General features: G+C 61.3%; 2 protein-coding genes across 2 annotated transcripts; one reads left to right on the forward strand and one right to left on the reverse strand.

Moving 5' to 3' along the window:
- Positions 1-1,599: 1,599 nt before the first annotated feature.
- TMEM106C (transmembrane protein 106C) lies at positions 1,600-4,089 on the forward strand. The gene is made up of 7 exons (XM_010213063.2): positions 1,600-1,790; positions 2,094-2,157; positions 2,654-2,813; positions 2,915-3,055; positions 3,311-3,360; positions 3,616-3,669; positions 3,948-4,089. The coding sequence occupies exons 1-7, from the start codon at positions 1,601-1,603 to the stop codon at positions 4,087-4,089; spliced, it is 801 nt and encodes a 266-aa protein (XP_010211365.1). The 5' UTR covers position 1,600.
- Positions 4,090-6,847: 2,758 nt separating this feature from the next.
- On the reverse strand, positions 6,848-24,754 carry COL2A1 (collagen type II alpha 1 chain). Its single transcript, XM_088522795.1, has 51 exons — positions 24,673-24,754; positions 22,222-22,428; positions 20,475-20,518; positions 19,780-19,881; positions 19,612-19,689; positions 18,959-19,003; positions 18,823-18,876; positions 18,660-18,713; positions 18,486-18,539; positions 18,323-18,376; positions 18,174-18,227; positions 17,414-17,458; positions 17,265-17,318; positions 17,086-17,130; positions 16,944-16,997; positions 16,756-16,854; positions 16,556-16,600; positions 15,832-15,930; positions 14,801-14,854; positions 14,325-14,432; positions 14,182-14,235; positions 13,998-14,096; positions 13,283-13,336; positions 13,107-13,205; positions 12,850-12,903; positions 12,693-12,746; positions 12,534-12,587; positions 12,351-12,404; positions 12,229-12,273; positions 12,016-12,114; positions 11,826-11,933; positions 11,684-11,737; positions 11,547-11,600; positions 11,411-11,464; positions 11,256-11,309; positions 11,046-11,153; positions 10,850-10,903; positions 10,712-10,765; positions 10,224-10,385; positions 10,022-10,129; positions 9,432-9,539; positions 9,205-9,258; positions 8,990-9,097; positions 8,833-8,886; positions 8,640-8,747; positions 8,420-8,473; positions 8,224-8,331; positions 7,859-8,147; positions 7,532-7,719; positions 7,198-7,440; positions 6,848-7,087 (listed from the first exon to the last, which is right to left on the reverse strand). The coding sequence occupies exons 1-51, from the start codon at positions 24,752-24,754 to the stop codon at positions 6,941-6,943; spliced, it is 4,368 nt and encodes a 1,455-aa protein (XP_088378921.1). The 3' UTR covers positions 6,848-6,940.
- Between the last annotated feature and the right edge of the window lie 775 nt (positions 24,755-25,529).

A 25,529-nucleotide genomic window follows, 5' to 3' on the forward strand; every position in this document is an offset into this window, starting at 1 on the left:
TATTGGGAAGATTGTCTTGCAATAACCTTTATTTTTATGGGTTTGTTTAAGAGGCAGGAGATTAGCAGGGGAAGGAATTCAGTTTTCCACTGAGCTCTCACGTTTTTAGCAGCACGATGGCTTGCACAGGACGCTGCTGATTTGCAGCGCCGGTGGGTTTATAAGCAGGAGGTGGCCAGTTTGGGGCAAAAATCTGCATTATTTGCTCCCTGTGTTCTCCAGGAGGAGACCCTCATCCTTGGGGATGCTGAGAAACGTCCCCAGAATTATTTACTCTCCTTTGGACGCGTTTGGCATGGACAGGAGGGTGCAGCCCATGGCGGGCCGAGCTCGGCTGCAGTGAACAGGTGCCAGGCGAGGCTTTTCCGGCCATAAAACTGGGGGCAAAAAACAAAGAGAAAACAATAAAATGAGGAAACAACAAAAAGCCGGAGGGTTCGTGCGGGGAGACGGGGCAAAGATCGGCGCTCGGCCGCGTTCCCGGGCGGCGCCGCCGGGGCCAGGGCCGCTTCCTGCTGCTCAGCTGAGCACCGACGCACGTCGTGACACCTCCCGGGGGGGGGCAAACGCAGACATCACGGCGCATGCGCGCCCCCCTGCGGTCGCCCTCGCGCCATAGCACTTGTGCGCATGCGCGCGGCGTCAAGGGGGGGGGGCCCAAGGGCCGCGCGGCTCCCGCCTCGGCGCGCATGCGCACAGGGACACGCCCCGCGCCGCGCATCCCCCCGCCCCCTCGTCCAGCAGCGCATGCGCATTGGCTGCCGCGCCCCCCGCCTGCCGCGCCCTCCGCGCAGGCGCATTGAGGCAGCGGCCTCGCCCAGGCGCGGCGGGGCGTTACCGCCCAAGCCCCGCCCACCTACCCCCCACGGGGGCAGGGGCGGGGCTGACCGTCACGAGGGGCGGTGCCCCTCGGAACCCCGCCCCTTCTCGCCCCGCCCCACGGTTTGCGCGTGCGCAGACGTTGGGGGCGGGGCCGGTGTTGTCATAGCGACGGCGGCTGCGCGTGGGGCGGGAGGCGGCGGCAGGTCTGAGGGGATGGGCCGGGGGCCTCTCTTTTTAGGGGGGATTTTTGAGGGGGAAACGCAGTTTTTTGGGGGTGAGAGTTGAAAGTGCGGTGTTTTGGAGGGGGGGATTTGGGGGTGTCTCTGTGGGGGCCTCTCTATGGTGGGTGCTGGGGGAAGAGTTTCTGCAGGGAGCTCTTTTAGGGGGTATTTAGTGGTGTCTCTTTGGGGGGGTGTTCAGAGGTGCCTGGGTCTTTTTTGGGGGGATAGTTTTCTGTTTTGTTTTTTACCCTCTTTGGGGCTTCTGATGGGGTCTGGGTCTCTGTGGGGGCGGGGTTGGCTCTGTGGTGAGTGATGGGGGTTGGATACCTGTGGGGGGCCCATTGGGGGGTCCCCCTTTGGGGAGGTTTGAGAGGGATCTCTTGGGGAACCCAGGGACCCTCATTTGGGGGATCTGAGGGCACATAGGTCTCTCTGGGGGGTTCTCTGTGGGTGCTGGTGGGCAGGTCCCATTTGGGGCTGCCCTTTCCCTCTCCTTTGGCCTCCCCATCCTCGACCCGCGCCGCTCCTGCCGTCCCGCAGCCCCGCGCGGCTCCGCGATGGGTTCCCTGCTCTCCCTCCCCGCCGGCGCCGCCGCCTCGCGGCCGAGGAGGAGCGCGGAGGAGGACGAGGACCTGCTCGACAGCCGCGACCGCGAGGAGGACATCGCCAAGTTCCCCTACGTGGAGTTCACGGGCCAGGACAGCATCACCTGTCCCACGTGCCAGGGCACCGGCTGCATCCCCACAGGTGACTGTCCCCCTCCCAAGTACCATACGCACAGAGCGTGAATCTTCCTTAAGTGAAATAGCTGCTTTTGGAGACCCCAAAACACCACCAGCATTGATTTGGAAAGCACTTTTTATCTTTTAAAGTGTAGCTTATTTTTCATGCTGCTTTCCATGTCGATGTATCTAAAATCAGGATTTTGCTCCAGCTTAGTGCTGGGACTGAACTGAGCTCACCAGCATCCCGAGGATTTGATGATCCTTGCCAAGAAGAGCGACCTTTCAAGGAAACAGAGCTGCCTAATGTGCTCATTCCTTTTTCCAGAGCAGGTAAATGAGCTGGTGGCTCTGATTCCCTACAGCGACCAACGGCTCCGTCCGCAGCGAACGTAAGTGCAGGGGCTGAGTGTAACTGTGTCTTTGTGGAGGCTAAATGGGGCTCTTTGTCGTTTATGGCCATGGCTAAACAGTTCCCCCTGTCTGCAGCCTTTCCTTTGCCTGGTGTTTTTGTTTCAGTCGGAGTGTGCCAATAAATACAGTTTAAAACGTAACTTTAAATGCTTCCTGTCAAATCCCACCGTAGGGGTGAATGCAGAAACAAAGCTGCTACTCATACCCTTTGTCCTGGTGCCCTCCTTTTGGAGACGGAGCCCGTTCACCAACGGCGCAAACGGCAGCTCGGGGAAAACATTAGAGGGCCCCAAATGATCCTTTGGTCACTCATTACCGAAAAAACCAACTGGGTGAAGGGCAAAATTGAGCAATTTCACTATGGAAAGCAGGTCTGCTCCAGGGAAGAGTGGATAGTGAGGCTGGATGTTGGTGAGGCTGACCCTTAGACACTCGGGATGCCGAAGGATGAGGGCTCCTTTCCCACCTCCCCAGGAAGCAGTACGTCCTGCTCTCCGTGCTGCTCTGCCTCCTCGTGTCCGGGCTCGTCGTTTTCTTTCTCTTCCCGCATTCCGTCCTCGTGGAAGACGATGGCATCAAAGTGGTTCAAGTGTGGTTTGACAAGAAGAACTCCGTCGTCATCCTCGCCATCACGGTAACGTTTTAGAGCATCTGCATTTGAGAGGGGATAGATTTTTACCGCTGAGCTGCAGGAGAGGCCCCAACTCCTCATATTTCTCCTCTTCTTCACCACAGGCCACGTTAAGGATCAAAAACTCCAACTTTTACTCGGTGACAGTGACCAGCCTGACCAGCCAGGTGCAGTACATGAACACTGTCGTCGGAAGCCAGCAGATCACCAACGTCTCCAGCATCCAGCCCCTGAGTGACAAACTGGTGTTTATTTTCCCTTATGCCTTCTAGGGCTTTTTTTTGTGTCACAGATAGGAAAATCAGGCAGCGTTTCAAGTTCACTTAATTAAAATCTAGCTGTTCCCAAAGCTTTTGGAGCAGGATAGTCTTAGTGCTGAAGTGTGTGCTTTGTGCCACCCAAAGGAGCAGTTAAAGTAGGGAAATACTCAAAGGAGTGGTTTAAATGGGGGCTGAGTGGCTAAATCTGTGTGTAAATGTCTGTCTCTTACCTTTTTGCAGGTGAATTTCACTGTGAAGGCGGAGATGGGTGGACCTTTCTCTTACGTGTAGTAAGGATTTGCTATGTTTTTATGGAAAGATGGGGAGAGGGTGGGTTTAATCCGTTCACTCTGGAGAATAACAATTTGCTGGAAACAGCTTAAAAGATGACATCAAGAGGGTTTTTGGCGGGGCTGTTTCCAATTCAGTTAGTGCAAAAGGGGAAAAATGTCACTAGGAGGTACCTGGGCCACGCAGATGTCGGAGATGCCGGTGTTAAATCCGGGTTAGTCTCTGCTGACCTTCTTTGCTCTGGTCTCTTGCAGTTTCTTCTGCACGTTTCCCAAGGTCAAGGTGCACAACATAGTGATTTTCATGAGGTGGGTTGCTCTTGACTCAAAATTGGGTGCAAAAAGATGCAAAGCGGGGAGGAGAGAACAGCAGAGCGGTCTGAGCGCTCTGGTGAGGAGCTCTTTGCTCCAGGTCTGTATCTGCTGCCTCTGTGTATCCTTGCGCTGCTGTGAGTGTCAGAGGATTCACAGCTTTTTGAGGGGGAAGCGGGGTTGCCTGTGCAATAAACCCCCGAAACTGCCGTAATTTAACAGAGAACTCCCTGGCCTTGCTGCCAGCTCCCCTAAATCGTTCTTTTTCCCCCCAGAACGTCCGTGAAGCTGTCGTACATCGGCCACGTCACGCAGAGCGCCTTGGAGAAGTACCACTACGTGGACTGCAGCACCAACTCCACGGCCTTCCCCGAGCCGCTGCCCACCGCGCCGGGCGCCGGGAAGGGCGTCCCGTGACGGCCGGCTCAGCTTTTCCATGGGAGGTGACACTGCAGGCAGATGTTTATTCCCCACCCATGTGAAATCGGCTGTGAAAAGGACCGGGAACTTTCAAACGGAGGCAGAAGGATCCCGGATAACTCTGGTCCCCAAGAGCTCTGGGTTCATTTCATGCTCTTCTGCACTGCTGGCCTGTCGCACAGATCTGTTCCAGGTGTTGTTCATGCCCTTTGGAAAGGGAATTTTTGCTTGGGAGGGACCTGCTGGGCCTGTTTTCACCTTCAGTTCCAAAGAACAAGATTTTTGGTAGGGGACCAGGGCTCAGAAGCGTCGTTCCTTGCAGGCCAAGGGTGAAGTGCAGCTGTGTGGAAGCTCGGTGCCGTTTCTGCTGCTTCCAAGGTCACCTAATTAGTTCTGTGCAATTAATAGATTCCTCCTTTGCTCAGTGAAGCAGGACCTGATAAAAAGGGATGGTTTCCTGCAAGGAATGTGCAGATAAAGCGCCCGGCCTGTATCTGTGCTGATAAAACTTGCATTAGAAGGGAAATGCGCTGAAAGCCACTCTGCTTTTGCAGATTTTTCACTTGCCAGCAGCAATTTGAGGCCACCGACAGCGATACCAAAACTCCTCGGTGACCGAGACGAGCTCGGGGAGGTGCTGAAGAGCTCGGTGCTCCTCTTCCTCGCTTGGTGCTGCTGCTTTCCCGGAGGTTCGGGACAGATCCGTGAAGGGACAGTCCCATAGAATCCTTTACCCTGTATTTTCCCCATGGGAAGGGATGAAGTGAGACCAAAACACGCGGGTGGCACCGAGCTGGTTTCCTTCGAGTACCCTTTGGGCAAACGAGTGCGGGTTTAAACCCCTTTGGGGCAAGTTAGTGTGAATTTCTCCTTTGAAAGGGCCCCTTTGTTGCAGAAGGATGCGATTTTCCTCAAGTTTAATCCCTGCGGTCTCCTGTGTCTGCCTCTGGGTTGTGGGTGTGCAGGGAAACAGCACAGAGCTGTGAAGGAAACTATTGAGATGGGGGTGTTTTTATTTCGATGAAGGATTCTTTATTTGGGGAGTTTGGAGAAATTTTTTTTTTAAGTGGTACTTGTGCCTAGCAGACTTTCTAGAACTGAATTGACTTAATAAATTTGAATCCTGTATTAGTGCTTGTAGTGTCCTCCTTGTTGATGCCAGCGCTCCAACTTTTCCAGGGGTGGTTTCGGAGGAAAATGGGGATTGAGCAGGAAAAATGAGCTCCTGAGGGCTGGTAATTGGGGCTGCCCTCTGCGGTGGGTGGGTGCCAAAGCCCCCGGCCTCTTCAAGGGCATTTATTTTGCAAATCCCTCTTAATCCCTTTTAATGAATTTCTCCTGCCAATGTTTTGAAGGATCCCAGGCTGGCAGGGCCTGGGTCGTGTGCTCCAGCAGGGCCCGATGCCACCGCGGCGCCCGCTGTGCCCCGCACAAGCCCTTGCGGGAGGGTTTTTCTTCCTTATACACTAAAACCATCCTATTTTGAGTGGAAAACCACCATTTCTGCAAAAAACATTCAGCTGGAGCAAAACCACCCTCCTGCATCCCCTGCACCCTGTTGGGCCCTTCTTGTGCATAGGGATGGAGTGAATTATCCCAGATCCCCTAAAGATATCCTGCAGTATCACCTGGAAATCCTTTATATCTTTTTTTAGGGGAAAAACAGCCTGTCTTTAACACAGGAAAGAGGATTTGGGAAGGGGAGGAAGGCAGGGGAGGCAGAGGAAGGGAGCTGCTTCCCGAGGGAGCAGCACTGCCACGGGCACCCTTCGCTTCCAGTTTATGTGCCCAAAACAGCCCTTTGCTTTGGGGGAAGAAAAGGGAGTAGCAGCTTTAGGGGTCCCTCTCCACACCCCATTTTAATGGGTGTTTAATGGAATCTTTATCAGTTCTCACCCAAGCCCCTCCACCCTGAACGTCCTCCAGGAACTGGAATCCCATTTCCCTGAGATTTGGCCTTAGCCCTTCTCTTCCCATGGATTTCACTGTTTTTTACTGGTTTCACTGGATTTTTTTGCTGGTTTCACTGGGTTTTTGCTGGTTTCCAAGCCCTAGAAGGGACCAAACCGCCCTGGCGCTATCGCACGGTGCGACCGCAGCCTCCCCGCCGCTGTGTTTGCTCCTGCTGCTCCAGGATTTTTTCCACTCATTTTCCCCATTTTTGCTTCCTCCACTCATTTGCAGGCTGTTTTTTTTCTTCACGTGAAATAACTTAAAACCAGCAAAGCTTGAAATTTGCCCTGAAAACTTCCTTTTTCACCAACGAAGAAGGGAGAAAAAAAAGGCAGCAAAGGGAAGAAAGGCCGCGGGCGCGAGACAGAAAAGAAACGGCACCGCTCGGCTTGTACTTTCCACCAAAGGTTTTTTTTTCTTTTTTTTGTATCAATCGATGTTAAAAAATACAGACTTGTTTTACAAGAATAGCACCATTTGTTGTTGTTCCTGTGGGATACATAGCACTCGTGGGCCGGGGACGGGAGGGGATTCGTCCCTACCCGGACCTGGGGGCTCCCTTAGGTGGGAGCCGCTTTCGTACCTGCCAGTCCCATTCCCACCTCCGCCTGCATCCCCAAAAAACGGGTCTTACAGGAAGACAATAAATAAATAAGACCCTGGGTTTACTTCGCACCGTGGTCCCGGAGGGAATTTGGGGGGGATCGAGGGGGATTTGGGGAGGTCGTGGCAGCCGTTCAGTGCAGAAGTCGTACGAGTGATTGGAAAACGCGCAGGTCCTTGGGGGCGGGTAGGTTTCTGGGGTGTTTTTTGCTTGTTTTTAACAATTATCGGGCTGGATTTAAAAAAATAACGACCGGACACACACACACACATACAAATAAACCAACTCTTTTTACAAGAAGCAGACGGGGCCCATGTCCACGCCGAACTCCTGCTCGGCTCCGCCAATGTCCATAGGTGCAATATCTACAATGGGCAGGCGCGAGGTCTTCTGCGACCGGTACTCGATGACCGTCTTGCCCCATTTGCCAGTGTGTTTCTGCCAAAAAGAAACAAAAAAGAAGAAAACGAGCGAGGAGGGAGGTTCTGGGCTTGTTCCGGGGCTCTCCCAGCGTTGCCACCCGCCTTGGTGGCATCTCGGGGACTTACCGTGCAGCCGTCCTCCAGGACGCTGTAGGTGAACCTGCTGTTGCCCTCGGCGCGGATCTCCACGTCGTTGGAGCCCTGCAGGAGCACGGCTTTCTTGAGGTCGCCCGCCTCCTCGTCCAGGTAGGCCACGCTGTTCTTGCAGTGGTAGGTGACGTTCTGGGAGCCCTCGGTGGACAGCAGGCGCAGGAAGGTCATCTGCACGTTGGCCGTGTTGGGCGCCAGGTTGTCATCGCCGTAGCTGAACTGTTGGCAAGAGAGTGAGACGTCGCCGTTGGGACGACCCTTCGGAAGGGGCTTCCGCACCGGAGCCTTGCGACTTGGCCCCCGCGCTTACGTGGAAGCCGCCGTCGATGGTCTCGGCAAACCAGACGTGCTTCTTCTCCTTGGCCTTGCTGCTCCACCAGTTCTTCCTGGGGATGCTGCTGGGCGTGGGGTACACGCAGGTCTCGCCCGTCTCCATGTTGCAGAAGACCTTGATGGCGTCCAAGGTGCAGCCCTGGTTGGGGTCGATCCAGTAGTCGCCTGCAGCGGGGAAGACAAGCGGCAGCGTCGGCCATGGGAGCAACCGTGCCAGTTCCAAGGAAAACTGGAGCTCTCGCGCACCAGGAGGGTGCAGATCCTCCCGGTGGGCGCAAGAGGAGGGACGGTGGGTGCTTCCTACCGCTCTTCCACTCGGGATGGCAGAGCTTGAGGTCGCGGCAGGTCCGGGCCGGGTTCTTCTTGGAGCCCTCGGGGCTGCGGATGCTCTCGATCTGGTTGTTGAGGGACTTGAGCGTGGCGTCCACCTCGGCGTCGTGCTGCCGCAGCCCGCCGGCCGCCTCGTCCGCCCGCATGTACCGCATCGGATCGGGACCCTTCTCCGCCTGGCCCAGGCCTGCGAACGCCGACATGTCGATGCCGGTGCCGGGGGGACCGGGAGGACCGGGAGGGCCGGGGTTTCCAGGAGGACCCTAGGAGGGAACAACAAGACATGGTCGCTCGATGGTCACGAATTGGAGCCGTGTCCCGGCCGGGACCCGCACTCACCGCCGGACCCGGTTCCCCGCTCCGACCGCGGGGGCCGGGAGGACCGATGGGGCCGGGCATGCCGTTGGAGCCGTCTTTGCCGGAGGGACCGACGGGACCTGGGGGACCCTAGGAGAGAGTCGCACAGGGAGTCAGTGCGGGACACGGATGCACCGAGGACGGGAATGTCCTGGGAGCACCCGCTGGCATCGCTCACCCTGGGGCCGGAGGGACCAGCGGGACCGGCAGCACCTTGGTCTCCAGAGGGGCCCTATGGAAGGAGAGAAGAGGCCGGTTATTCCTAGTGATGGAGGCAATGGATGCTCTTCTGCATCCGGAGCAGAATCTAGATGTGAATCCAGATTGGAATCTGGGGATGAATCCGGAGGAAGATCCGGAGCGGAATGTGGAGGTTCCGAGCATCATCGAGCACTTACAGGAGGTCCGGGCAGACCCTGGAGGCCGGTGAAGCCTCGGTGACCCTTCAGGCCTCTCTCTCCAGCCTCTCCGGTCTCGCCCTTGTCACCGCGGGGGCCTTGGGGACCCTGGAAGCAGAGTGGGGTGGCCATGGGACACGGGCCGGTGGCACCGCGGTGGCCTCGGCGCTGCCCGGTGCCGAGCGCTACTCACCGGCATTCCCCGAGCGCCAGCGGGGCCGGAGGGACCCATGGGTCCTTGTGCGCCCTGCGGAAAGAAGGGAGCGGAGTTGGGAGGTGACGATGCCGGAGCTCGTCCTGGTGTTTTCCCACCGGGATCCGAGTGAGGGGACATGGCGGGGGACACTCACCGCCTCACCACGATCTCCTTGCTTGCCGGTGGGACCCACAGGGCCGGGAGCGCCCGGAGCGCCCGGAGCACCGGGAGCGCCCACGGGTCCCGTTTCGCCGCGGTCGCCCTGTGGAAAGGGACGTGAGCACATTGCCGGGGGGGATTTGGGCCAAAAAATGGGATTTTTAGTGGAAAAACAGGGTTCGGGGTGGTTTTCCCACGGGATTGACTCACCTTGACGCCGGCAGCGCCGTCTCTGCCAGGGGGGCCATCGGATCCAGGGGTGCCCTGCGGATAAGGAGGTTATGGCAGACTGGGATGCAGGCGAAATCTTGGGAATGGGCTATAAATCCGTCCCCCTCTGGAGCCCGCACACCCCCCTGCCAAGCGCATCGATGGGGCCGGGATTTTGGGGTGCAGACGGCTCCGTATCCCGCCCCGCGCTCCAAGGTTTCTCCTACCTCGCGTCCAGGTTCTCCGGCGGGACCTGTCAGGCCGGGGGGGCCCACGGGGCCGGGGGGGCCACGGTCGCCCGCCGATCCAGGTGCTCCTTGTTTGCCGGGTTCGCCCTAAACAGAGGGAGAGAAGCGCCCACTGAGACCCAGGGGCTGGTGAATTTTTCTTCCCTGCTTTTGCCCTTTTTTCCCCCATCTTTTGCAATTTTTGAATCTTTTGCAGCTTTGCCTCTTTTGCATTTTTTTGCACCTGCTGCATCTATTGCATCTTTTACATTTTATCCCTTTTGCAATTGTGCATCTTTTGCACCTGTTGCATCTTTTGCCCCTTCTGCAATTCTGCAGCTTTTGCATTTTTTGCACCTTTTGCAGTCTGTGACTCTTCTGCATTCGTGCTCTCTTTTTCGCACCTTCTACATCCTTTGCAATTTTTCCATCTTTTATATCCGCTGCATCTTCTACAATTCTTGCCCATTTTGCAACTCTGCACCTAGCGCACCTTTTGCAACCTGTTAATCTTCTGCATTTTGCTCCCTTGTCTTCCCCCTTTGCACTTCTGCGTCTCGTGAACATTTTGCATTTTCTCGTGCACTCACCGAGGGTCCCGGCAGGCCGGGGAAGCCCCTCTCGCCGCGCTGCCCGGGCAGCCCCACGATGCCACGTTGTCCTGCCAGGCCCTGGGGGCCGGGGGGGCCATCGGGACCCTGCAAGAGAGCAGCGAAGGGGGGAGGTGGGAGCTGGCACCCAATGGGTGGGGGGCACCCGGGGGACCCCCCCGGCCCCTCATCCAACACTGACCGCGGGTCCGTCCTCGCCGGGTTCGCCCTTCTCGCCGGGGGGGCCGGCGGGGCCCTGGAGTCCGGGGTCTCCGGCCCGGCCGGGGGGGCCGGCGTCGCCACGAGCTCCTTTGGGACCGTCTTTGCCAGCAGATCCGGGGGGTCCGGGGGGTCCTGGGTTGCCCTGCGGAAGGAGGAGGGGTCGGTGCAATCGGCGGCTTTTCCGCCTTCCGGCTGCTGCTTGGGAAGTGACGTGGGGTGGGAGCATCCGTGCGGTGCTCCAGGGTTGTTCCCGGCATAAAAATGCTTCAAAAAGCCCTTGCTAGGGATTAAGGAATTGCCAAGAGCCCACTGGGATCATCCTGGGGATGTTTGGCTCAATATTCCACTCCGGAGGGCTTGGACTGACATCCCTGATCTGGGATGCTCCATCCTTTCCCATGCTGGGATATCGCAAGGAAAAGCTGCACGGGATGGGGAGGGAGCGATCCTGGCCATTCCCAAACTCACATTGGGGCCAGGTGGTCCCACACGTCCAGCAGCGCCGGGGAATCCAGTGGCTCCCTAGGGAAGGAGAGAGAGACACGGATGAGCCCTCAGCTCCTGGCTTGTCCGGCTCAATCCCGACCCTTTCCCGGTCGTACTCACAGGGGGACCCTGGGCTCCGCGGGCTCCTTTGGGACCAGTCACTCCGGTAGGACCCTGGAAAGGGGAGAAAAGCAGGATAGAACCAGGATGCAGAGCGGGGCTGCAGCTGATGCTCCAATAAGCCCCAGGTTATTTTTTCCCATGAAAAAGCTCCAAGAGGGATTCATGGGATCCAGGAGGTGCCGGCATCACCCACCTGTGGGCCGGGAGCGCCAGAAGGACCCTGGGGACCAGGAGCGCCGGCATCACCTTTCTGTCCAGGCTCTCCCTGCTCACCCTTAGCGCCGGGTTGTCCGTCAGCGCCCTGTGTTGGGAAAATGGGAATGTGGTGGCCGTGAGTGCCAGGGATAGAGAGGAGACTTTGGGATCTGCTGCTGCAGAGGGATGGGGGGGAGCCAATACTCACAGGGGGACCGGCAAATCCAGCGGGACCAGGAGCACCGGGCTCTCCACGCTCGCCCTGCAAGAGCAAGATGGGAATGTCACGGATGAGAATTGGAATGGGAGGGAAAATGCACAGGGATGGAGATAGGGATGGGGAGCCGCTGGCATCGCACTTACGGGAGCACCACGGGCGCCGGCAGCACCGGATGGGCCGGGAGGGCCAGATTCACCCTGGGAAAAGAAGAAGATGAGGATGGGGATGAAGGCAGTGGGATGGGAGGGAGCGGCGGGTGGCACCGCCGGGATCTTTCACCTTCTCTCCGTTGGGACCGGCAGGACCGGGAGGGCCGATGGGGCCGGTGAGACCCTGCGGGAGAGAGGAGGAAGAGGAGGATGAGCATCATCCCTCGGTCACCGGGGGGTCCCCGCCGCGTGCCGGGGGCCGCTCACCCGCGCGCCGTCCTTGCCGGGAGCTCCCTCGGGTCCCTTCTCGCCGACGTCTCCCTGCAGAGCAACACGGAGCGGGGCTGAGTGGCGCCGAGCCCCGACGCCGCTCAGCGCACGAGTGGCGCTTCCCGCCAGAGCCGCTTACCCGGTCACCCTTGGGGCCGGCGATCCCGGCAGCTCCGCGCTCGCCCGGCATTCCCTGCAGCCCGGGGGGTCCTTGGGCGCCGTTGGGGCCGGCAGGGCCGGTGGCTCCCTGCGGAGCGGAGCCGATGTCACCGCGCGTCACCGGGAGCAGCCGGGTGCCACCGGCGCGGTCCCCACCCGGTGCCACCTACCTTGGGGCCGTCAGTGCCCGGGGTGCCGGGGAGCCCGCGGGGACCCTGCAGCCCTTGGGCGCCGGGAGAGCCGCGTTCTCCGGGGAAGCCACGTTCGCCCTGAGAGGAAATGGGTTAGGAAAAGCACGGGATGGGCGACGGATCCCATCTCCACCCCATGGGAAAACCGGCGGAAAAGCCGCCGGGAACCCCATCCAAGAAGGATCTACTCACTCTGGGACCGACGAGACCTGGAGTGCCAGCTTCTCCGGGAACACCCTGTGGGAAGAGAGCGGTCAGCGATGGGATTCGGATCCGGGATGAGGCTGGGAGGGGGACTGGGCAGGGGGGCTCACCTGGTCTCCGGGTTTGCCGCCTTCTCCTGGGGGACCTGGTGGGCCGGGAAGACCCTGGAAAGGGGGAAAAGCAGGAGCGTTAGCATGTCAGTATGGGAATAACCCCGGGAACACCATGGCCATCGGTGTGATGAGTGGCATCAGGGCTCAGCCTGGCTCGCGCTGCCCTCTCCCAAAGCTCACCTGGAAGCCGGATGGTCCGGGGGCTCCTTGCTCTCCTCTCTCACCAGCGGGACCCTGTGGAAAAGCCGGTGGTGAAGGGAAGCCTGGGATGCGAGGGGAGTGGGAATTGGGGGCAATCCCTGAATCCGGCTATTCTGGGGGCTCCGAGGGACAACTCACCGCAGGGCCCGGCGGGCCAGCAGCTCCCGTCTCTCCGTCTTTGCCAGGAAGGCCCTATGGAAGGGAGAGCCAGGTTGGGCACCATGTCCCAGCCCTCCGGACGGTCCCCTCCGCTGCCACCGGGGATGTCACCGCGGGGGTGACAGCCACCACTTACTCTCAGTCCTGGGGCACCGGGAAGTCCCTTCTCGCCAGCTTTTCCAGGCTCGCCCTAGAGGGAAGAGAAGATCCGTGGTGACGGGGACATCACGGTGATGGGAACTTCACAGTGACAGTGACACCACGGTCATGGGGACACCGGGGTCATGGTGACACCGCGGTCATAGTGACACTGCGGTTCCTGCGCTGGACACTGCCCGTTCCCGCCGCACTCTTCCTCTCTCTCCTCCTCCTCACCCGGAGCTGGATACTCACATTAGCACCCTTGGGACCAGGGAATCCCATGACACCTGGTTGTCCGCGAGCACCTTGTGGTCCGGGGGGGCCGGGGCGCCCGTCCTCGCCGGGGGCACCCTATGGGGAGACCCAGAGGTGGGCAGGGGTCCTGGCGGCACCCGGACCCCCCACCACCCCCATGCGGCGTCACTTACGGTAGGGCCGACTTTGCCTTGCGGTCCAGCATCGCCCGGGCGGCCGGTGAGGCCCTAGGAGGAACGCAGAGGGGGGCGGTTATTGGGGCTGGGGGCACCGGCCCCCTGGCCGTGGGTGCTCTGGGGTGGGAGCTGGTGGACCCCAGTGAGCTCCTTGGCCAGACCCAAAGGGCACCTTCATTAACGCCAAAAAGCCCCATTATCAACCCCTAAGAGCCCCTTGGCCAAAGCCTAAGAGCCCCTTGGCCAAAGCCTAAGAGCCCCTTGGCCATCCCCTAAGAGCCCCTTGGCCAAAGCCTAAGAGCACCTTGGCCATCCCCTAAGAGCACCTTGGCCAAACTCTAAGCACCATCGCCAACCTCAAGTGCATCTTCATGACCCCCCAAAGAGCTTCTTAACTCTCAAAAAGCTGCTCTTGGCCAACCCCATCAAGCACTTTCATTAGCCCCAAAGAGCGTCTGCACCAACCCCAAGGAGCATCTTGTCCAACCCCAAGGAGCATCTTGGCCAACCCCAAGGAGCACCCTGGCCTCCAAAGAGGGACCAACAGCCACTAGGCATCACCCCAGCCCCTGGTGGCACCGTCCCCATCACGAGGGACAAGGCAGAGAGACTGAGCCGACCCTCCTCTTCCTCCAGGAAGGGAGGAAGGCTCCTTCCTTCATCCCAGCTCTCAGTGCCACTGGATCGATCCCCTCCATCCCACAGTGCTCACCCTGGCACCGGGCAGTCCGGGCTCTCCGGGACGTCCGGGGTCTCCAGTGGCTCCCTTGGGACCGGCGAGGCCGGCAGGGCCGCGTTCGCCTGGAGCACCCTGCGGAAAAGCAGGAGCATTTAGGGAAAGCCGCGAAGAGCAGGGGCACCCTCGGAGCGTCCCCTCTCTCATCCGCACATCCCACCTTAGGTCCAGCCAGTCCGTCCTGTCCGGGGAAGCCGCGATTGCCAGGAGCTCCCTGTGGGAGGAAGAGGAGGAGGAGGAAGTCAGGGTGGATTTGGGGGGGGCAGCACCTGTTTGGGGGGTGGCACCGGGGGGCCAACGCACCCGCTCGCCGGGGGGTCCGATGGGGCCGGCGGCACCGGGCTCTCCGCGGGCTCCTCTCTTGCCTTCCTCGCCGGCCGGTCCGGGAGCACCTTGGGGTCCTGCGGGGCCCTGAGGAAGAGGAAGGGAGCGGCTTGGAGCGACCTTCCTCATCCCATGGGATACAGGGAGGAGGTGCGGATTGCGGGGGCGGAATCAATGGGGCAGCAACCCCATGGGGTGTCGGAGCCGGGGGGGGTTGTGCAGCGCGGCGCCGCCGTTACATGTCACGCCTGCGCCCGGCCTCAGCGCATTGAGGCTGCCTAATGAAGCGGCGGGGGAATGTTCCCGGCCCCGGGAAGCGGGAAGCCGGAGAGGCAGCAACACAGGCCCTATTGTTCCCCGGCTCCGGAGGGGGGATGCCGCCCGCCGAGGGGCCTCGTTAGGGGCAGAGGTTCGTTAGCCGCGACGCTCGTTATCCAGGGCGGGGGGGGACTCACCGTCTCGCCCTTGGGCCCCTGCTCTCCTTTGAAGCCTGCGATGCCGGGTTCTCCCTGCGGATTGGGGGGAGGAAAGGCAGGTGGGTGCGGGATTCCGGCCCTCATCCCTGTCCCCATCTCTGTCACTGTTGCCTTCTTGTCCCTCTCTCCATCCTTGGTCCATCTTTGTCCCTATCTCTTTCCCATTCTCTTTCCTGGCCCTTCCCAGCACTAGCCATCCTCATCCCTATCTTCATTCCTGACCCCTTCCCCATTCCTGTCCTCTTTGCTGTCCCCTCCCCATCTCCATCCCCATCATCATGCTTGTCCTTGTCCCCATCACATCCCTGTCTCCATCCTCATCCTCTTTGCTGTCCCATCCCCATCCTTCTTCCTGTGCCTGTCCCCATCCTATTCCCATTCCTGTCCCTGTCTATAGTCTCATCTCCAGTCTCATCCTGGTCCCATCCTTGTCCCCTTTCTTCTCTTTCTTGTCCCTAACCCTGTCCGTCTTCCCATCATCATTCCTATCCTGTCTTCATCCACATTCCTGCTGCATCCCTGTCTCCATCCTCACCGTCATTTCCAACCCTGTCCCCATTTCCATCCCCCTTCTCTTTCCCATCCTCATCCTTGTCCCTATCCCATGTCCACCCCTGTTTCTGTCCCATCCCCACTTGCAACCTCATTCCCAACGCTATCCCTATACCCATTCCCATCGTCTTTCCTGTCCCCACCCTCATCTTCTTTGCCATCCCTATCCTCAATTTGTCTCCATCTCCATGTCCATCCTTGTCCCCATCCCCATCTCCAGCCTTGTCCCCATCTTCATCCTCTTCCCATCCTCATTCCATGCCCAGAAGCCCCTTTGGGGACCCAGGAGCAGGTGCCACCCTTGGGGGTGGCACAAGAGGAACCCGCCCCAGGTAACACAGAGATGGGACCCTGCAGGAGCAGGGGACAAGGGGGCGGGGCCTGTGCCCAAGGAGGAGGGGCTTATCTGCCTGGGCGGAGCCTGGCACCCATGGGTGATGGTGGGGGGTGGCTCTTACCGTCTGTCCCTTGGGTCCCAGCGGGCCGGTGGCGCCCTGGGGGCCGGGGGGGCCGCGGGGGCCGGGGAAGCCTGGAGCGCCCGCGATGCCGGGGGCGCCCTGGGGGGGCCGGCGCCGTCAGCAGGAGCCGCTGTGTCCCCCCGTGTCCCCCCATCGTGTCCCCACCACGTCCCCAAGCGCGCTCATGCTCCCCAGCCTCCTGTGTCCCTCCCGCTCCGTGTCCCCTCCCAGTCCCTCTGTGTCCCCAAGCTTCCCATGTTCCCCACAACATCCCCATGTCCCCTCCCAAGTCCCCAGCATCCCGTGTCCCCAAGCAACCTGTGGTCCCCAGCATCACAGTGTCCCCTCAAGCCCCACTGTCCCTCCAGCACTGCGGTGCTCCCCCATGCCCCCCAGCATCCCATGTCTCCAGCATCCCATGTCCCTCCATGTCCCCCACGGTGTCCCCAATGTCCCCCACAGTGTCCCCAATGTCCCCCAGCATCACAGGGTCCCCCTCCCCATGTCCCCCAGCATCCCATGTCCCCCAGTATCCCACGTCCCTCCGTGTCCCCAGTGTCCCCCATGTCCCCCAGCATCGCAGGGTCCCCCTCCCCATGTCCCCACAGCATCCCCCATCCCAGAGCTCCTCCCTCCCGCACCCCCCCCCATGGGGGTGGCCCTGTCCTCCCCGTGCTGTCCCTGTCCCCTCCCTCGCCCCCCCCCCCCGCGTGTCCCCGCTCACCGCCGATCCTTTGGCTCCGGGAATGCCGTCGGTGCCGGGATTGCCCTAGGGAGGGAGGCGCTGAGGGGGGGGCACCCGCCTTGTCCGGGCACCCTGAGCCTCAGTTTCCCCATTGCCCCCCAGCCACATGTGCCAGGAGAAGGGGGGGGACACAGCAAGGACCCCCCTTTTTGGGGAAGGGAGGACAGGGTGACACTTACGGGGGCTCCGGAGGGGCCAGGAGAGCCGGGGGTGCCGGATTCGCCGCGGGGGCCCTGGGCACCCTCAGGTCCTCGGGCACCGGTGGGTCCAGCTTCACCCTATGGGGACACAGAGTGGGGGGGTCACGGTGGGGGTGACAATGGCAGCGGGTGGGGGGGTGGGGACAGAATCGGTGATGGCATCTCACCTTGGAGCCGGGAGCGCCGGGAAAGCCGGGGGCTCCGGCCGGGCCGACGGGACCCTGGAAAAGAAAGGGGGGAGCGTGAGATGTGGGGGGGGAACCGGAGCGGGGGGATATGGGGGGGGGGCAGAAAAGCCCCTTTACTTACGGGGGGGCCAGCAGGGCCGGGGAGGCCGTCGTTGCCTCGAGCACCCTGGGGGAGGAAGCGGTGACAAGGTGACAAGGTGACAAGGTGACAAGGTGTGTGTGGGGGGTGACACCGGCTGAGCCGGGACCACCCCCACGTGCTCCCGGTTTCCACCCCCTCCAAAATCCCGGGATACTCACGGCAGCACCGGAGGGGCCGGGACGTCCTCTCTCGCCGGGCAGCCCGCGGGGACCCTGCGGGGGGACACGGAGGTGGCGGGGGGGGGTGAGGCCTGGTAGCTCCTTCCTGTCACCCCCCTCCCCAAATCGTCCCCTCGCCCCCAACTCACCATGGGGCCGGGTGACCCGTTCTCACCAGGGGAGCCGGATTCGCCCTATGGAAAAAACAAAGTGGAAAAGGGTGAAATCTGCTCCCTTCGGAGCGCGCGGTGCCCCGATGCCACGGGGATGGGCTCCCGGTTCCCCCCAACTCCCGGTGCCTCCCGCCCTGGTTGCCTGCAGGCTGCTGTGCCCTGACACCATGGGGATGGGCTCCCAGTGCCTCCTTCTCGGCTGGTTGCAGCTTGCCGTGCCCCGATGCCACGGGGATGGGCTCCTAGTGACCCCCTGCAGGCTGCTCACGGGCTGCTGTGCCCTGACACCACGGGGATGGGCTCCCAGTGCCTCCTTCCCGGCTGGTTGCAGCTTGCCGTGCCCCGATGCCACGGGGATGGGCTCCTAGTGACCCCCTGCAGGCTGCTCACGGGCTGCTGTGCCCTGACACCATGGGGATGGGCGCCCAGTGCCTCCTTCCCGGCTGGTTGCAGCTTGCTGTGCCCCGATGCCACAGGGATGGGCTCCCAGTGCCTCCTTCCCGGCTGGTTGCAGCTTGCTGTGCCCCGATGCCACAGGGATGGGCTCCCAGTGCCTCCTTCCCAGCTGGTTGCAGCTTGCTGTGCCCCGATGCCACAGGGATGGGCTCCCAGTGCCTCCTTCCCGGCTGGTTGCAGCTTGCTGTGCCCCGATGCCACGGGGATGGGCTCCTAGTGACCCCCCCTGCAAGCTGCTCACAGGCTGCAGTGCCCTGACACCACGGGGATGGGCGCTTACCTTCGCTCCGGGAGCTCCCGCCTCTCCTTTGGCGCCATCCAAGCCGGGGTAGCCCTGGAGGAGATGACGAGGGGACAGAAGGGAGCCGGTGTCACCCGCCAGCGGAACCAGGCCACGTCGGGGACCAGGGACGCGCGACGGGGACTCACCCGGTGGCCTTTCACTCCAGGCAGACCCGGTGTCCCGGGGAAGCCACGAGCCCCCTAGGAGCGAGCGGAGACAGGGAGGGTCAGGGTGGCACCCAGTGTCCCCGCGCTGTGGGGACAGTGCCACTGCAGGGGACACGGATTCAGCTGGACCTGAATCCCTCACCTGGGGGCCGGGAGCGCCGCGTTCACCAGATTTGCCGGGCTTTCCTGTCTCGCCCTGCCAGGAAAAGAGAAGAAACCGGGCTGGGAAAAAGTGGAGCCCATGTGGCATGTAACGAGCTGCCCGTTCTCAGCTGCCGCGGCAAAGCAAGGCGGCCACTGATGGGGGGGCACTTACGTCGTCACCAGGTTTCCCAGGAGGTCCTGGCGGTCCCCGGGGACCCATGGGACCCTGGAAAACACAGAGCGGGATGATCAGGAAGCTCCTTGGAGTGGGAGCTTCCTGCTGGAGCCGCTTCCCAAGGCGGGGGCTCATCCCAGCTCCGTATCCCAATACTCACGGCAGCGCCAGGCTCGCCGGGCTCTCCGGGGTTGCCTTGAAATCCTTGTGGACCCTGGACAGGACAAGGAGGCGTCAGGATCATTCGTGTCGGCACCGGAGCCGCGACGGGAGCGCGGGAAGGAGCAGGTACTTACGGGAGCGCCGGAGGGACCGGGAGGGCCACGGGGTCCCATGGGGCCCTGGAAAGAGGGCCAAAAAGAGGGACATCAGGGACGGGCCCCTGGCTCCATTCAGCACTTGCCAAGTGGCCCCGGCAGGAGGCGATTTCCAGCAAGGAATTTCACTGGATCACGGGAAGGATCCCCCCCCGTCTCACCTCCCTCCCGCCGCTAACCCCAGCTTCAACCCAGCCACAAATGCCGGGGGGATTAAGTCATCCCGGCGCTTCCCAAGGCCTGGGCAGCACCCGGCAAGTCGGGATAGTGGCCGCATCCCTGGTCCTGTGGATGCCATGTCCTGGCACCATTCCCAGTTCCCACAGCCCTGGCATTGTCCCAAATTCTCACAGAGCTCCCTCATTCCAGCATCATCCTCATTTCCCACAAAGCACCTCTCCCCGGCACCATCCCTGTTCCCCATGGATCCCTCATCCCAACTAGCCTCCCCATTCCCAAAGGATCCCCCATCCCAACCAGCCTCCTCATTCCCAACAGATCCCCCATTCCAACCAACCTCCCCATTCCCCAAGCATCTCCCACCGCCATTAGCATCCCCATTCCCCATGGATCCCCCATCCCTATTCCCGGCCCCGGGAATGCGGCGGGGGCCGTGGTAGCCCCCCCGGTACCATGGGTCCCTGCATGACGCCCATCTGCGCCCCTCCGGCCTTCTCGTCGAAGCCGCCCGCCATCTGCGCCGCGAAGTTCTGTGGAAAAGAGCCCGGATCAGCCCTGCGGCAGGATGCTCCGGGAAGGATTCCAGGCCATCCGGGGCTCCAAGGATCTCCCATACTCACCCCGCCAAGGCCAGGGGGTCCGGGAGGGCCGGGAGGGCCGGGGGGACCGGGATTCCCGGGAGTGCCGGGTTCTCCATCCCTGCCCCGGGGTCCGGGAGAGCCCTGCGCAAGAGAGACACCAATGTTGGAAAAGGGGGAAATGGGACTGTTGGGCATCCCAGGACCTGCTCCGATGGACACGGGATGCTGCATCCGGCCTGTGGGAGGCTCCTGCCACCCCCGAATTCTCATTCCAATCACAGATGCTCCGACTCCCCCCAAATTCCCATGCCCATGGTGGGATATTGCATCCACCCCCAAATTCCCATGCCTATGGCAGGATGCTCCTGCTCACCCCAGATTCCAACATCCCTAATAGGATATTGCATCCACCCCCAAATTCCCAAGACTCCACATCTATCTCCAAATTCCTTTGCCCATGGCAGGATGACCCTGGCACCCCCAAATTCCCTTGCCCGTGGTGGGATATTGCAGTCACCAAATTCCTACGTTGCACATCCACCCCCATATTCCCATTCCCATGGTGGGATGCTCCTGTGACACCCAAATCCCCAGGAGATCATAGTCACCCCCAAATTCCCATTCCCATAGTAGGATTTCCCCTCTCCCCGCCCCCAAATTCCCACGTCTCCAGTGGGATGCCAATGCTGCCCCCCAATTCCCAAGGCGCTCCCAGCAGGAATGGTGCCACTCACCTTCTCTCCCTTCTCCCCACGGTCACCTCGCTGTCCCTGCTCTCCTGCGGGACCCTGGGAGGAGGTGACAAGGGGAGGGGGGTCAGGGCGTCCGGGCGCCTCCCCCCCCCCATTCCCCTCCTCCAAAAATTCCAGCAATGCCGGCGCGCCGGAACGCGCTCCCACCTGCGGTCCCGGAGGCCCTCGGGGTCCTACGACCTGCAGGGGGGAAACACAAAGTCAAGCGGGGGAGACATTGGGGGGGTCCCCAAGGAGGGGGGGGGTCATCACTTACATCTTTAATATCTCCAGGTTCGCCTTTCTGTCCCTGGAATGCAGAGTGGGAATGAGCAGGATCCCTGTGCCCCGCCATGCTCCTTTCCAGGAGCCCCCCTCCCCATCCCAATGGTTTTTGGTGCTTCCTCCCCCCCCAGCTTAATGCCCAAATTTTGGCATCTCATGCAAGGCGGATGCCCCTGTGGGGTGACAAACTTGTGTGTCCAGCTGGCACCAGGCCAGTTATTTTGGGGCGAAAAATGTAGGAAATGGGGGTCCCTGTGCCATGAGAGGGGTGAAGATCAGCCTCACCTTGGGACCAGGTTGTCCTGTTTGGGGAAAGAAGGAAAAAAAAAGAGATAAATTAGCATTGAGACACACAGGGATGAGACATTCCCATTGGGAATTGGGTGGAAAAGGGGTGAAAATGGGGCTGGGGGCGGGGGAAGCACCCGCAAAGCCGGGCGAAAAGCGGCTGGGACCGAAGCGGGAAGCAGCGGCAGGGCCAGAGCCCCGCGGGTCGGAGCGACCGGCAGCGATCCGGGCTCAACCCTTCATCCCGCCGGGAAAGGGTTGGTGCAAAAAGGCAACTTCGGCTCTGGGGGGAGTTTGGGGCATCCCGATATTCCTGGTCCCTAAAGCCGGGCGTGAGACTGGCATTGCCTCCAGAGGCAGTATTTTTCCTTTTTATTATTATTATTATTATTATGGTTTTTGTGCAAACCACAATGTTTGAATTTCCCTTTCAGGCCGGCGCTTCCGGAGCGGCCGCCCGCAGCAGGGGCTGCGGTTTTCCGGGGCTGCTCTTTGGAAAAAGCTGGCGGCCCCACCGCGTTCCTGGCCTGAAAAAGGGGTTTTCCAGGGATTCGAGGAAACCCCGGCTTGGCACTGCTCAAGGCCTGATATCCCCGTGGGAGTTTTCCTGCTGGAATTCCCGACATCCAACCTCCTCTTCCAGGGGCAAAGCCTCCCCATTTCTGGGGCAAAATCTCCAGCTCCTGGGGTGAAACATCCCATTTTGGGGGTGAAAACCCTGTTCCTGAGGCAAAACCTCCCATTCTGGATGTAAAAACCCCATTCAGGTGGCAATAAAATGCATTCCTGGGGCAAAACCTCCAGTTCCTGGGGCAAAACATCCCATTTGGGGAATGAAAACCCCATTCCTTGGGCAAAAGCTCTAGTTCTTGGGGCAAAACCTCCCATTCCGGGGGTAAAAAAAAAAAGTGCAATCTGGGGGCAAAAACATAAAAAACATTTCTAGGATGAAAACCCTTATTCCTGGGGAAAAACCTTCTATTCTGAAAGCTCCATTCCTGGGGCAACCCAACCTACTCCTGGGGTGAACCCTCCCATTCCTGGCACAAGCTGGAGCAGAAGTTGCCTTTTCCCAGTGGGCTGCCATGGATGAGCCGGAGCAGCTCATCCATCGGCCTTGCCCGAGTCCGTTCTCTCCGGTAATTTATTTATGGAAGGGAAATAAATAAATTCCGACCGCTGGCAGCAGGCTGGTCAGTGGGGCAAATGGGGCAGCACTCTCCGAAGGGGATTTCGGGGCTGGGGCAGTCGTGCAGGTCCTCGCAGATGATCTCGTCGCAGAGGACGGTCCCCGTGTCACACACGCAGATCCGGCACGGCTCCGGCTTCCACACATCCTTATCGCTATATGTCTGCCCGTCCTGCACGCAGCTGCCGGCCTCCTCTGCGCCAAAGGGAGGGCGGCGGGGACAGCGGTGGCAGCCGGGGACGGGGGAGAGATGGTGGGGATGGAGGTGGTGGCGGAGGAGATGATGGCAAAGGAGATGGTGGGGAAGGAAACCAAGGGGAAAGAGATGATGATGGGGAAGGAGATCGAGAAGGTGGAGGTGATGGGGATGGAGATGATGATGGGGAGGAGAAGATGATGGTGGGGAAGGAGAAGATGATGGTGGGGAAGGAGAAGATGATGGTGGGGAGGCAGACGATGGTGGGGAAGGAGGAGATGATGGTGGTGGGAAAGGAGATGTTGGGGAAAGATGATGGGGTGGAGATTATGGCAAAGGTGAGCGTGATGAAGAACAAGACCAAGAGGAAAGAGACGGAGGGGAAGGCGATGATGGGGATGGAAATGATGGGGAAGAGATGGTGGGGAAGGAGATCAAGGGGAAGGAGGCAGTGGTGAAGAATGTGATGGCAAAAGAGATCAGAGAGAAAGAGATGTTGGGAATGGAAATGATGGAGATGGTGGGATGGAGAAGGTGGGGAAGGAGATCAAGGGGGAAGAGATGGTGAGGAGGGGGATGGACATGGTGGGGAAAGAGATGAAGATGGTGGAGAAAGAGATGGTGATGAGGAAGGAGAAGATGGGGATGGAGATGAGGAAGAAGAAAAGGAAGAAGTGGGGAAGGAGAAGAGGGAAGAGAAGGGGAAGAAATGCCGAAGAAGAGGAAAGAAACAGGGAAGAAGGAGGAGGATATGGGAAAGGAGAGGGAGAAACAGCATCACGGCATCGGCACGGCTGGCAGCACTGCCCCCCCGCCCCAGCCCCTAGGGTGGCCCCTGGTTGGGGGTGAAATGGGTGACCCCCCCCTCCCCCCCATTGCAGCGCCTCATGTAGGAAAATAACCGAAATTCAGGATATATTTTTAAAATGTGCTTTTAAAAAACATATATCAAATAAAACCCTCCCGCGTGGCCCCCCTGGCGCCAGCGCCGCTGGCCGGGCCCTTGGCGCCTGCTTTTCTCATCAGGTGCCGGTGGGGACCGGCGGGCGCGCGGGGCCACCGCGGTGGCCCGGGCTGGTGGCCTTTTGGGGGCGGGGGTGGCCCACAGCGAGGCCCTGTGTGGGCTGGGGTAAGGAGGGGGGTCCCGGCTGGGGGCGGGGGGATGAATGAGGCTCTTTCACGGGCGCCCGCGGGGACATCTGGAAGCCATCGGGGCCGCTGCGCAAACAGAGCGGCACAAAAGGGGGATTGAGGCCCCCCCCCACCCCCCCCCCTGCAGGGGAGGAGGAGGAGAAGGAGGAGGAGGAAGGCCAGACCCCCCCCTTCCCTCCTCCTCCTCCTCCCGCTGGCGCCGGCGCGGGAACGGGGCCCCTCGAGGACCGCGGGGACCGGGGGGACCGCGGGGACCACCCCCCCACCCCAAACCCCTCCTTTTTGGCTTAATTTTCTCCGACCAAAGAGAGGGGAGCAGGTCTTGGACGGGGGAAAGGGGGTGACGGAGCCGCGGGAAAGCGGAGGGCAGCCCCCCCCGCACCTCGCGCCCCAACAGTGTCGCGTCACCCCACGATGTCCCCTCCGCCCGGGACTGTCTCCAGGCTGGACCCCAGGGGGCCAGAGGTGGCCCCCGCCGGCCCAAACTGCACCCCAGTGTCCCCAGCTGCTCCCCGCGCTCCTCGTGCTGTCCCCTCTGTCCTCCAGGACGTCCCACCCTGTCCCATGTCCCCTATACCCTTATGCTGTCCCCCCTATCCTCGTGCCAACATCACCGTCTTGGGCTGTCCTCCATTGTCCCTAACTGTCCCCCACTCTCCGTACGCTGTCCCACATGTCCCGGGGCTGTCACCCCCTTCTGTCCTTACGCTGTCCCCCACTGTCCTCGCACAGTGTGTCTCTCTGTCTCCCACTGTCCTCCACTGTCCCATGCTGTCCCCGCTGTCTCTCTGTCCCACGTTGCCTCCCTCTGTCCTGAACTGTCCCCCACTATCCTTACGCTGTCCCTATGCTGTTCCCCACTGTCCCCCGCTGTTCCTCTACTGTCCGCCCTCTGCCACTCACTCTCCCCAACTATCCCATATGGTTCCCCCTCTGTCCCTATGCTGTCCCCCACTGTCCCGCACTGTCCTTGCGCTGTCCCCTCCTGTCCCCCCCTCTCCTCCACCGTCCCCCTGTGTCCCCCTCCTCAGCGCCCCTCGGGAGACCCCGGTTGCGGGGGGAAGGTCCCGGGGGGGGTCCCGGTCACTCACGGAGGTCCCGCTGCTGCGCGACGACGGCGGCGACGAGGAGCGCGAGGGCGGCGAGGCGGAGCGGGCGGCGGCCGGCGGGCATGGCGAGGCGCCCCTCACCGTGCGGCGGGCCGAGCAGTGCCGCGCCGCCCCGGCGCCGCCTATATGTGCCGGGCGCGGCCCCCCGCGCCCTGTAACCCGAGCCGGGACGGCCCCCCCGCGCCGCGGCCCCCCCGGCGGGGAGCGCCACGGGGCGGCCCCGAGCCCAGCCCGCCCCCCCGGGCCCGGTTCCCCCCCGCCTCGGACCCGGTTCGCACTCCCCGGACCCGGTGTCTAACCCGCCGGACCCGGTCCCCCCGCCTCCCCCGGACACCCAGGGCCCCGGTTCCCCCTCCCCGAACCCGGGTTCTCTGTCACCAGGACCCCCCCCCCGGGCACCCTGTGCCCCCTCCCTGGACGCGGTGCCCTCCCCCTCGGACCCCCGGGGACCCTGTTCCCCCTCCCCGGACCCGTGGCCAAGACCCAGGTCCCAACGTCGGGGAAAGGACGAGGGGAGGTCCGGGAAGGGGAGCCCCCTCCCTCCGAGCTAGGAGGGTCCTGGGGAGCTGAGACCCCCCCTCAAAATCTGGAAGGGGAGGGCTGAGACGCTCTGCACTGGGGGAAGGGGGTATCCTGGAGGGGGGGGTGTCTGAGCATCTCCCCAATTCCGGGGGGTCCTGGGTTCCTCCCCCAAAATTCATGGGGGTCCTGAGGGTCCTGTCCCCATCTGGGGGGTGTGGGATCTGGGAGGGCTGAGACCCCCCCCCCATGCACACACATCCCAAGGGGCCAGGTTGGGGGGGGGGGGGGTTCGATGGCCCAGACACCCCCGGTCTCCC

The sequence above is a fragment of the Tinamus guttatus genome, unplaced genomic scaffold (genome assembly GCF_059628265.1).
Source record: "Tinamus guttatus ecotype Peru unplaced genomic scaffold, ASM5962826v1 Tinamus_guttatus_pri_ptg000166l, whole genome shotgun sequence".
In the NCBI taxonomy this organism is placed as follows: domain Eukaryota; kingdom Metazoa; phylum Chordata; class Aves; order Tinamiformes; family Tinamidae; genus Tinamus; species Tinamus guttatus.